Source organism: Chiloscyllium plagiosum, unplaced genomic scaffold (genome assembly GCF_037043375.1).
Source record: "Chiloscyllium plagiosum isolate Xiang-an unplaced genomic scaffold, Cpla_swu_hap1 HiC_scaffold_16, whole genome shotgun sequence".
Taxonomy (NCBI): domain Eukaryota; kingdom Metazoa; phylum Chordata; class Chondrichthyes; order Orectolobiformes; family Hemiscylliidae; genus Chiloscyllium; species Chiloscyllium plagiosum.
This window is the reverse complement of record NW_028270154.1, coordinates 75,180,998-75,193,346: the sequence shown is the minus strand read 5'-3', so window position 1 is coordinate 75,193,346 and position 12,349 is coordinate 75,180,998. Positions and strand designations below refer to the sequence as shown.

The 12,349-nt window shown below is 41.0% G+C and overlaps 1 protein-coding gene across 4 annotated transcripts in view; it reads right to left on the bottom strand.

Annotated features, from left to right (window-relative positions):
• LOC122556778 (F-box/WD repeat-containing protein 11) overlaps positions 1–12,349 on the bottom strand; it is a 177,509-nt gene that overhangs the window by 75,074 nt on the left and 90,086 nt on the right. For 3 of the 4 annotated variants that reach the window (XM_043703932.2, XM_043703930.2, XM_087995466.1), the window contains one exon: positions 5,439–5,501. In XM_043703932.2, coding sequence (XP_043559867.1) covers positions 5,439–5,501 — 63 coding nt within the window. Of the gene's footprint in view, positions 1–959; positions 1,062–5,438; positions 5,502–12,349 lie in introns of those variants that run through there. The other variant, XM_043703938.2, reaches the window with a different exon arrangement.

The following is a 12,349-nucleotide window of genomic DNA, read 5'->3' as shown; positions in this document are numbered from 1 at the left end:
GAGTTCATAGGGCCAGAGTCCATGTGGGTGTTTTTTTTTAGAGCAACCTGGTCGGTCCCTCAAAGCAGGAGGAGTATGGATAGGGTGACTACCAGGGTCTTTTTCCCGGGGTAAAACAGTCCAAAACTAGAGAGTATAGGTTTAAGGTGAGAGGGGCAAGATTTAAAAGGGACCTGAGGGGCAACTTTTTCCACACAAAGTGGTGCGTGAATGGAACAAGCTACCAGAGATGATAGTGAAGACAGGTACAATTACAACATTTAAAAGGCATCTGGATGGGTACATGAATAGGAGAGTTTAAGAGGAATATGGGCCAAACGCTGGCAAATGGGACTAGATCAGTTTAGGATATCTGATCGGCATGGACCAGTTGGACTGAAGGGTCTGTTTCTGTGCTGTACAACTATGCTATTTAGAAGTGAAAGCATGAAGCACTTTTCATGCATTGGATAACAGGAATCTGTAACTCCTAAAAGGTTGCTGATGATGGGCCAATTTGAGATCATGAAACTGATACAGACAATAGTTTGAAAGATGAGAGAGACTGAAAAGATTTAGAATAATGGAGTTAACGCACAGATCACCTGTGAATACTGAATAGGAACCGAACAATCTATTTCTGCTCCCTTGATCCCAGCACCAAGGCTATCTTATAGATTTTGGTGCAGTCTGTCCAGGTTCAAATTCTGAACAAAAACGGCCAGATTGCTCATGTTGAGATTATATGGGACCCCATACACCACCTATTACTGGTAGGTTCCTCCAGCCTGAAACCAAATTTTGCGATTTGTTGATAGAGGGCCAAACTACAAAGTGTACATTATCTTATACAACAAACACCTAATACCACTTGAACTAACAAAAAAAACCACTGGTGACCAGAGCAAATAGGTTTAGGCACAGTAGCTTCAGTGCTACAATTATGCTGGAGGCATCTATTGAGGCTGGAATGGAGACACCTCATCAGGTCAGATATATGCACAGCTTGGTCTGGATCTGGTCAGTTTGATGCAGTCAGAAGGTACCATGGAAGACTTCCACGCCCTGACATCACCACCCTTCATCTTCAGCACAGAAAGAAACAAAACTAAATGGAGAAAAAGAAACATTTTCTAAGTTTATGGAGAAGTTAGCAGCACCATGGACAGAAAGCAGGGCACAGTACACAATACTGTCAAATAAACAATGAGCAGGTTTTTTCACAGGACAAAACATATGAGTGGTTTCTGCCTCCTTCACAACAGTGGGCACATCACCTTTTGTCACTGTATCGAATTAGAGAGGCTGCCTTTTAACTAAGACCTGTCAAGTTTGAATCTGTATTAACATGGATGTGGGTAAGTTGCATGCTCCCTTATAGCCACGTCTAGTACCACTGGCTTCTCTCTACCTCATTTAAACAAAATTGGACAGCAGGTGCAATGCAAAGGAAATGACAAATCTGTGGTTGGTGCTTAACCCAAGATATCAAGCTTGTCCAAAGGAAAGAACAAAAGTCTAAACAGAAGCAAGAAAAAGTACTGCACGAAGCCCAAACAATGTTAAATTTGGGTCATTCTTTCATAACAAACTTGAAAAAGGTTAAGACCAAGGAAAAATTATTTGGTTTATTTTCAGCAGGGTTTTGCTGGTTAATACATAAACAAGAGTAGGCCACTTGGCCCTTAGATTCTTCTCCATCATTCAGTAAGATCATGGTTGATCTGACTAACCTCAACTCTGCATTCCTGCATATCCCTAATGATTTTTCATCCCCTTGGGAATCAAAATTCTATTTACCTCTACCTTAAAATTTGGAGATTCTGCACTACTACCTTTGAGGAAGGGAATTCCAAAGACTGTCAATTCTTAGCAAAACACAAAAGGGCTTAAATAGCAAACCTCAATTTTTAAACAATTAACCCTATTCTAAACTCTCCCAGAAGAAGAAACATCCATTCCACATCCACCTTGTCCAATCATTTCAGGGTTCTATATGTTTCAACTTAGCTCCCCTCCACAGGCTCTTCTAACCTCCAGAGGATATAGGCCTAGTCTACCTAGGCTTTCGTAAGGCAATCCGCTCATTCCTGACATCCTGTATTACCAATCCCTAGGTGCCCCTCAAAAGGTGGTGGTGAGCACACTGCAGAACCTCTGCAGCTCACGCAGTGGAGGCACGTCCAGAATGTTGCAAGGTAGAGAGTTTTCAGGTTTTGATCTACAGACCGGAATAATAGCAGGATGCTTCCAAGTTAGGGCTTGGAGTTACAATGTGTTTGCTGTCCTTATCCAAGTAAGTATTAGAAATCAGGGAGTTTGGTTGAGGCCGCTATCAAAAAAGCCACATTGCATTATCACACAGCCATTACCATATCTCAACTGCACATCGATGGACGTGGAGAAAAAAAGAGAGGGAAATGAGCTATGAACACAGATCCAATTTAATAAGCCGTGATATAGGATTGATAGCATTGACTGGAAATGCTTGATGAAAAAGTGGGACACAGCGTGCTATATTCTTTATTATCTTCATTCTGTACCTCTTTTGGGAGTCATAGAGATGTACAGCATGGTCCAACCCGTCCACGCCGACCAGATATCCCAACCCAATCTAGGCCCACCTGCCAGCACCCGGTCCATATCCCTCCAAACGCTTCCTATTCATATACCCATCCAAATGCCTCTTAAATGTTGCAATTGTACCAGCCTTCACCACATCCTCCGGCAGCTCATTCCATATACGTACCACCCTCTGCGTGAAAATGTTGCCCCTTAGCTCTCTGTTATATCTTTCCCCTCTCACCCTAAATCTATGCCCTCTAGTTCTGGACTCCCCGATCCCAAGGAAACGACTTTGCCTATTTATCCTATCCATGCCCCTCATAATTTTGTAAACCTCTATAAGGTCACCCCTCAGCCTCCGACGCTCCCGGGAAAACAGCCCCAGCCTGTTCAGCTTCTCCCTGTAGCTCAGATCCTCCAACCCTGGCAACATCCTTGTAAATCTTTTCTGACCCCTTTCAAGTTTCACATCTTTCCGATAGGAAGGAGACCAGAATTGCACGCAATATTCCAATAGTGGCCTAACCAATGTCCTGTACAGCTGCAACATGACCTCCTAACTCCTGTACTCAATACTCTGACCAATAAAGGAAAGCATACCAAAAGCCTTCTTCACTATCCTATCTACCTGCGACTCCACTTTCAAGGAGCTATGAACCTGCACTCCAAGGTCTCTTTGTTCAGCCACACTCCTTAGGACCTTACTATTAAGTGTGTAAGTCCCTGCTAAGATTTGCTTTCCCAAACTGCAGCACCTCGCATTTATCTGAATTAAACTCCATCTGCCACTTCTCAGCCCATTGGCCCATCTGGTCAAGATCCTGCTGTAATCTGAGGTAACCCTCTTCGCTGTCCACTACACCTCCAATTTTGGTGTCTTCTGCAAACTTACTAACTGTACCTCTTATGCTCGCATCCAAATCATTTATGTAAATGACCTATTGACAATGATAATGTAGAAGGAGCTTTACTCTGCATCACAGCCTGTCATTAACCTTTTCAGGTTATACTTGCCCTCTGCATATTCCAGGCTCTAGTTCCATATTTTCAGCAATTGGTTTCTTAATGTCAACATTCATCTCCATGCACAGAAAGTGTCAGGTTTTAACAAATTTATTTTGAAATTTCCAAACTGGCAGATGTGAATAAATTTTATTTGAATGGAGTTAAATCTACTCAAACGTAGATTTAGAAGCACTGAATTGCCACAGAATGGTGGACTATAGACACGAATGCAATTAGTTTGTGATGATTTTATAACAAATGTTTAAATGATCAAACTCCACACTGGTTTGAACATTTTACATTATTGAACTAAAGATATACAATGCTTCAATCAACTAGCATTACCGTGCTTAAATTCATGAGACCTAAAGCCTAAACTAAAACGAACAAAAGGGAACTGCTTAAAGGCAGCACTACTGATGTCCCCAAGCAGCAAAATGTTAGCCTCATTCAGTTAGGAATGAATTATTCCTATTAAGACCATAGGATATAAAAAATATTCATTTTGGATTGAGCCTATCAGCAGCTACTTTTCCAAGAATCTATTTTCAACACATCTCAGCCCACAAGCAATCTAACAAACTCTAACATGGAAAAGTAAACCTCAGCTCTAGTGATGGGCTTGTTTAATGTTCAGCCACCAATTTGCTATTAGCTTTGCACCCTGATCAGCAGCCACATGCCGGGTCTTGAACAGCATAAGGATGCAGTCAGCCAAGCTATGACCATGCTTCAATAATATCAGACCTCAGGCTTTCTCTACCTCTAGTAGGCTCTGGACTCTTCACATTGAATGAGGTGTTCAAATTTCTGCCTGTCAATAGATTTCAGCTTCGCACTGGGAAACAGAAAGCAGCCTGGTGCTATTTTCAGATTCCTTGGCCTTGTTCAGCACTTGCCAGACACACGGGCACAAACACATCCCCTTCTACAAGGACCGCCTTCTTGAAAACATTTCAAATTCAATTTCAGAATCCTTGTCCTTCATCTGCAAAACCCTACAGGTGCATGACCTCACCCACTCCCGATTTCTGCCACTTCCTTTGTCTCCATTGCCCTACCTTTCACTGGCTTATTCTCTCAGTACATGACAAACCCTAAACTTCTCTCTTCTAAACCTCTGCTCAAACACCATTCTTGGATTGTACCTTTGAAAACCATTACAAACCCTTCTCTCACCATCGCTTTGAACCCAGGTTGTCTCCATCAGAGCCACCTTGGATGATTTTACTGTGTTGAACAAGTGAGACCATACACCTGAACCCTTTACAAATCCACCTACTGATAAAATTGTACTAACTCTAATATACTTTTATATTGGGTGGTTTAGACAGCATCCTACCCCCAGCCAATATCCCACCCTAATATACAACTTCAATGATAGGCCAAATTTAGGAGGACAGAATTTCTCGCAACTTAGAGATGCCGGTGGGATTTCAGTATTGGTAGCGGTGTAAAATAGTCACAGAGCAAGAGTACAATTATAGATACTGTCCTAACTGGAGAAGCACCTTGAATTGTATAATTTGAAGGTGAAGCACTAATTGGCAAAAGCAAAGCCTGGAAATGGCCAGTGCTGTACAAGTGCAACTTACTTCTGATAAAATTGCACTTACGCTAGTACGTTTTAATGCTGGGTAGCTCTTGATCTGCATACTAACAAATCTAAACTGAAAACACTCAGCAAGTCAGGCAACATCTATGGAGGGAGAAACAGAGATAACATTTCAGGTCATTGACCGATCAGGCTAAATGAGTTTGACTGTAGAACTGATCTGTACATAAGCACCATCCATTTCCTACCACCCACAATTTAAACGCTCATTCAAGGGAAAGATTGCATGTCTCCTTGATGTGCTTTACACCTATTTTCTACAGACAATTTTTACCTGCCATACTGTATTCTTCTTTGGAGACTCATCTTCATTCTGATCCTCCATCCCCGATGTATTCTGTAATGCAGGAAACAATGTGTCACCAATGAAGACTTGCTCAGAGAAATATATTTTAAGTGCTTCTGAGAAATTGCAGACAATTCAGCATCCAACCCATCAATACAAAATTCATTGTGTGTTCAAAATCCAGATTATTTGCTTTTGGCATGGGAATGGGAGAGGGAAGACAAAATGATTACATGGAAAAGAGCCAGTATTATGCTATGAGGCTTGCTAATGACAAATTCGTAATGACTTACTAAATAATAATAAACAGTCATGATTTGGAATGCCAGTGTTGGACTGGGGTGTACAAAGTTAAAAATCATACAACACCAGGTTATAGTCCAACAGGTTTAATTGGAAGCACTAACGTTTGGAGTGCTGCTCCTTCATCAGGACAACCACCTGATAACAGAGCAGCGCCCGAAAGCTAGCGCTTCCAATTAAACCTGTTGGACTATAACCTGGTGTTGTGTGAATAATAAACAGGATAGATCCATCAGATTACAGGTTCAAAACAACAAAACTGGTTTGATGGTGAGAAATCTGTGGCCCATTACAGTCCACATTACAAGTCCAGGATTAGAATAAATGAGGACCCCTACATTATACAGCCAACTATACAGCGTGCCTGCACTATACTACTAACATAGCATTGAACACTATAATAGCTATAATCTGACTTGGGAGAGACAGACAAGAGTTATACAAGAAAAAATTCCAGCAAGGTAAATTCATAAAAGCAAACTCTCAAATGACTTCAAGGCATTCTCCAGAAGCGTCATGTGAGCAAGTTGAAGTTTTGAATGCTACCCTGGTCAACTTGCAAAGTATTTAGAAACATTCTTTCCTGTCATCTTTCTCAATGGCTAATGGAATTTGACAGAGTAACTCCAAACTGGTATGTCAGCTGTGACTCAGTCTGAACCACAAGACTCCACGTTCAACCCCTCCTCTCTCCATACCAGGCACTCATCAGAAAATTCAAGGATGACATTCCAGTGTAGGACCGAGGGAGTTGGTGTCACAGCTGTTAATTTTCAGATAAGCTCTTAAATTGAGGCCCTATCTGCACGTTTAAGTCTACGTAAAAGATCAACTATTTCTCAAAGTAGAGTTATCCATGGTGTCCAGACCAATATTTACCCATCAATCAACATCAGAAAAAAAATTATCTGGTCATTATCACATTAATATTTAAAAGGAGTTTGCTAAGTGCACATTGGTTCCTGCATTATTTACAATGACACCCATGATTACATTTCAGGAAGCTTCAGGAAGTATTTTGGGACATCCAGTAAGCATCAACTTAATCATAAATGGATGTCTTGTGGTTTAGAACTCCAAAAGAATTTTAGAACTTGGCTCGACTATGGGAATAGTCAAAGTGCCTTCACCCAACCAATTGGTCACATCTCAAGTTAAGAGTTTTTACATGGACACTTTTTTTTACATCCAACTCTTTCTCAAAAGGTTCCATTTCCAGAAGTCAATTTAACAACTTAAACAAGAACTGAAGTCACAACAAAATGACAACCCGGCATCAAGATAGAAACTTTAAGCCCAATCTTCACATGACTGATGGTTTCTACGTCATCCATGCTGAAGCAATTTTTCAATTTTTATCAGAGCGTTGGATTATTTTGGGTTATTCGTTCCCAGATTGGACATTGCAACATTGATCAGGATTTATTGTCCATGCCTAAATACCTGGAGAGAGTGGTGGGAACTGCCTTCTTGAAACGCTGCAGTCCTTCTGGTGTATGCATTAGAAAATAACTTTCAGGATGTTGACCCAGTAACACTAAAGAAACAGCCTCATATTTCCAAGTCATGATAGTACTGCCAGAGGATCTTTGGTGAATTATTGCAATGCATGTTGTAGATAGTACACACTGCTGTTACTGAGCGCCGGTGGTGGATAATTGTGGATATGGTGTCAAGTTGGCTGCTTTGGCTTGGATATTGTAAAGCTTCTTGAGAGCTGTTGGAGCTGCATACATCCAGCCAAGTAGGGAGTATTCCATCACACTCGTGACTTGTGCCTTGTAGATGGTGGACAGGTTTTGGAAGTCTCAATTTTCCTTTCTGATGAACTCAGGTAAACAGAAAACACTGACCAGGCTTCTGTACTTAATAAGAAACTTCTTATTCCAAAGAAATCAGTTCTTCCAACAGGTAAATGCAAGTATGGATCGCATAACTGCTATGTGAAAGTCTAACTCCTTATTAAACTGTTATCAATGCATACAGATAGACAGTCAAATAAACAAACATATTAGAGGCAGAAGGAAAAGTATTAGAAAAACAGTTCAATAGTACCAGTCCACAGAATTTGATGAATTGGCCCTTGTGTTTTTTTTCTAAGGTCTTCCTTCTGTTCTGATCTCCTTCATTCCTGAGTCTCAGTTATTTATTGAAAATACAGGGCACTCAGCACATGACTTGCAGAATCCTTCTAAAACTGGTTACAGGCAGCTGCTGGTGGGATAGAACAGCTATTTTCCAAGTTTTTGTTACTTCTGTGGAGAGACCTTGGATGCTCTGCAGTCTGGAGGGAACTCTCCCCGTATCATAAACACACAAGCTGTTCACCTGCCCAAGAGCCAGAATCAGCATCCAGAACTGAGCCCAATGGCATAAACCAAATCAGCAATCTGTCAATGGGCAAAGCTTGCTGTGCACATGCAGCACATACATACCCAGTGCAAGTCTGCCTGTGCAAGGACGGACACACTCCCCACGTGCAAGGATGGATGTGCTGACCTTAAAAGTGGGTCCAGAGGAGGTTTGCAAAACTGAGTACAGGAATGTGTGGCTTGTCATATGTGGAGCAGTTAATGAGTCTGCACTCAATGCAGTTTAGGTGGATATAATGGTGTTTGTGCGATTTCATTAAAACTTGCGGAATACTAAAAGCCTGGATAGAGTGGATGTTAAATGTTACCACTTGTAGAAGAGACTAGACCAGGGGACAGAGCCTCAAAACACTTTAGGACAGAGATGAGGAGGAATTTCTTCAGCCAGAGGGTAATGAATCTATGGAAGTCATTGAATGTCTTTAAGATAGAGATAAATAGATTTTTCATCATTAAGGAGATCAAGTGTTACAAGCAGGCAGGAGAATGGAGTTGAGAAACACATCAGTCATGATCAAATGGCAGAGCAAACTCAATGGGCCAAATGGCCTAATTCTGCTCCAACATCTTAGGGTGCCATCTTAGATCTCTTCCCCCACTGTTTGAACAAAGCAACTGTGTAAACACAACTCTCACCGAGTTCCAAAATCTTTCTATAGTCCTTCATCCAAAATAGTCCTTTTCCCATGTTGGTCCATCATCAACAGCAAAATAAAATATGTTGCCTTGACAAAACTGTTGCAGCTTTTGTAGATCGAGGGGCATGGTTAGTTCGGAGTTCAAATCTTCTGTATTAGTGCCAGAATGCTGGCAAGGCCATAGTCTTTGCAGTAGTCAGTGCCTTCAATCAATTCTTGTTATCGCACAGGGTGAATCAAAATGTCTGAAGATCGACATTGGTGATGCTGGAGACATCAGGAAACAACCAAGATGGATCAACCACTTGGCACTTCTGGTTGAAGATGGTTGCACATGCTTCACCTTTGCACCATCTGCTGTGCTCCACCATCACATAGATGGAGTTAAACACGTGCACATGGGATTAGCTCATTTTAGGAAATTTGGTCGGCATAGATGAATTGGCCTCAAGGGCAAGTTTCTATGCTGTACATACAACTCTATGACTTATGTACGATGCAGTTCTGTGGAGCTGAGATTTGATTTGTTGGTCGTAACATCACTTTGCTGTGTCACATGCTGCTTACATTGCTTTGCATTTAAACAGAGTGCATTGTAACTTCACCAGGTTAATCCTGACTTCAGGTGCTACTCCCGACATGCCTACCTTCTGGCACTCATCAATGACTCTTACAGAGTAATGAGAGTTTTGTCACTTTGTATTCTGAAAGGTAATGTAGCCTATAGTTCCTCAAGTTGTGTGTTACTGTCAGTTTTACCCACTGCATACCTTGTGAAACTCATGGCAGGATGGTGAAGGAGAAAACAAGTCACCCATTATTGCTCTATTTTGGATTTATTCAAAAAGTGAAATATTAAAAAGGTACAGCTCCAAAGTGCTGCAGTGTCAAGAAATGTCTATTTATGAATTTCTTTTTGAAATTAACCTGTTTGCATATATTTGACATGATAGGACTTGAACTCTGACCTTCTAGCAGAGTTATTTCATGTCTCAATATACATTCTTACTAATCAACTTGTTCAGATATGTTATAAATACTCTCTGGGGTTAGATTTGAACCCAGACTTCTGGCTCAAAGGCAGGAACTGTAGCACTGTGCTATAACGGTCTTTTAATGTCTCTTCATACATGCTCAGGCAAAAATCCAATTTTTAATTTATACAATTAAAATTCTGACTCTGTTGTCGATAATCTGTTTCTGTGTCACTGGTCAAAGAAGAAACATGAAGCCAAACACCGGTGAGAACATTCCTATCACACTTTAAATAACGCATGGTATCATTTTGACGTTCACCTGAGAGGGCAGATGGAAGACTCATCTAATGTTGCATCCTAACAGCAGTAGTTCCAACAATGCAGGACTCCTTCAGGACTTTAAACTGTATTTTCCGCTCAAGCCTCTGGTGTAGGAATTGAGTCCAGACTCCTGATACAGAGGGGAGACTGCAACCTGTTGAGTAACAGCTTATATCCTATGACCAACATTTATTCAATATGCTGGTGTCATGCTAAAGGGAGAAACCTCAATACAAGTGTGTGTAATATATACCCCAGAAGTTATCCTATGGTCCCTTTTCAGAGATAGTAGCCTGCGCGAGTATTTCTCTGACATAGCAACATGGTCTTGTTTGCCAGTGGCATTATAGCAATAAGTTACAAGTCAATCAGCCCAACAGGACTGTATTGGAGTGCATACTGCACACAAGACCATCACTACGTCATTGAATCTCTCTCATCCTTTCTCTGTGAGTCCATCCAAATTCAGTGAAAATGCATTGATGCTTTTCACTTCAACTGTGCCCTTTAGAGGTAAGTTTCACATTTTATCCATCGTGAGTAGTTTCTTCCGAATTCTCTACTCCTTAGAGACTATTTCGTATTCATAATAGTTCTGGTATCATCCAGAAGTGCAAGCATTTTCTCCATATCCACCACAAACACAGAATTTTAAGGACAAGGTCTACTGATCTTCTTTCCCAGAGGAAATAACCAAAACCTGGTCACCTTTTCTGACAGGCTTACCGGCTTATTTTATGCCCTTATTAACCCGATTTGCTACTTATGATTTCCATACCCCCTAGCTTCTCCACCCAATTTCATCATGTACTTTATTTTTCCTATCAAAATACAATATTTCAAACTTATCAACATTGGGCGTATAATTTAAAGATGACCTTCAATCCACAAGTTTACTCATGTTTTAATGAAGATAAAACAATTCTATCCAAAATCTCTGGACTGTGATGAGCAGTTTCAAGTCGTACATGGGCTTGGTGTGATCAATCTGGACCAATGATTTTACACTCTTTTCAAAAGGCAAAGCTTTGCTCCATCAGAAACTGATATTTCAGAACTTAACAGCACAATCATTCTTAAAGTCTGATTTGCTGTGTGCCGGCCTATAACAGTGCTCAGGTCCCTGTAACATGAGGCCCAAACTGTGCTTGCTCAGCATCAAACATATTACTTGCAGTACTGCCTTTATCCTCAGGATACTCGAGTATTGGAATACAGCACCAGGCACTGCTCTCGTACAGTGCATCTGCGCAATTACAACACACTAAAGCTTAAAATTCAACCTTTTCCCCAATGACTCTGGGGTAAATGCATCTCTTGCCAGCTCATACAGAAGGTCGAAAGATGGATAACCAGTCCATTATCTCAGTCAGGGCATTGTAACTGACCCAGGTCAAATAGGAGGAGTGGCGAATCATTTCAAAATACTAAATCTTGCACTGGTTAACCAACAGTCTCTGCTGGAAGATGAACTTACATGGATATCAGATGGGGAAAAGACTGGATTTACCAATTAATTCTCCATCATGATCAATATCTGTATAGGAACACAACACGCAGATGACCAAACTTAGATTCTGACTCACTCTGATTTTTGGAACAATGCCTCAGTAAGACTCTACATTTTTTTTTGTTGTGTGGGCAGGGGGCCCTTTGTAATTGCAATACTGGCAAAACAGTAAAACTTTCTTGATCTACACATCCGATTATGAACTGTAAACTTCAGTCAGTCAGTCATGGATCTGTTCAACAAAACAATTTGGGACAACATTTCAGTCAATGACCAATGCTACACAATCATATTTGCTGTCGCACAGAATGAGCTGAAGCACTAAAATAAGCAATTCCTTTCTACCCCAAAACGTCACAAATACTGGACTAAAAGAGAGCACTGTTAAAGCGTGTAGACAGGAAATAATACCTTAAATTCCCCCATTGGCTAAAAGATGAAGTCACCAGATTGTGTCATACAGGAAGTGCTTGTTAAGTACTATCTTGATCTATTTAGTTATTAGAGATAGAGACGTACAGCACGGAAACAGACCCTTTGGTCCAAATCGTCCATTCTGACCAGATAGCCCAACCTAATCTAGTCCCATACCCCTCCAAACCCTTCCTATTCATATACTCAACCAGATACCTTTTAAATGTTGCAATTGTACCAGCCTCCACCACTTCCTCTGGCAGCTCATTCCATACACGGACCACCCTCTGTGCGAAAACGTTGCCCCTTAGGTCTCTGTTATATCCTTCCCCTCTCACCCTAAACCTATGGCCTCTACTTCTGG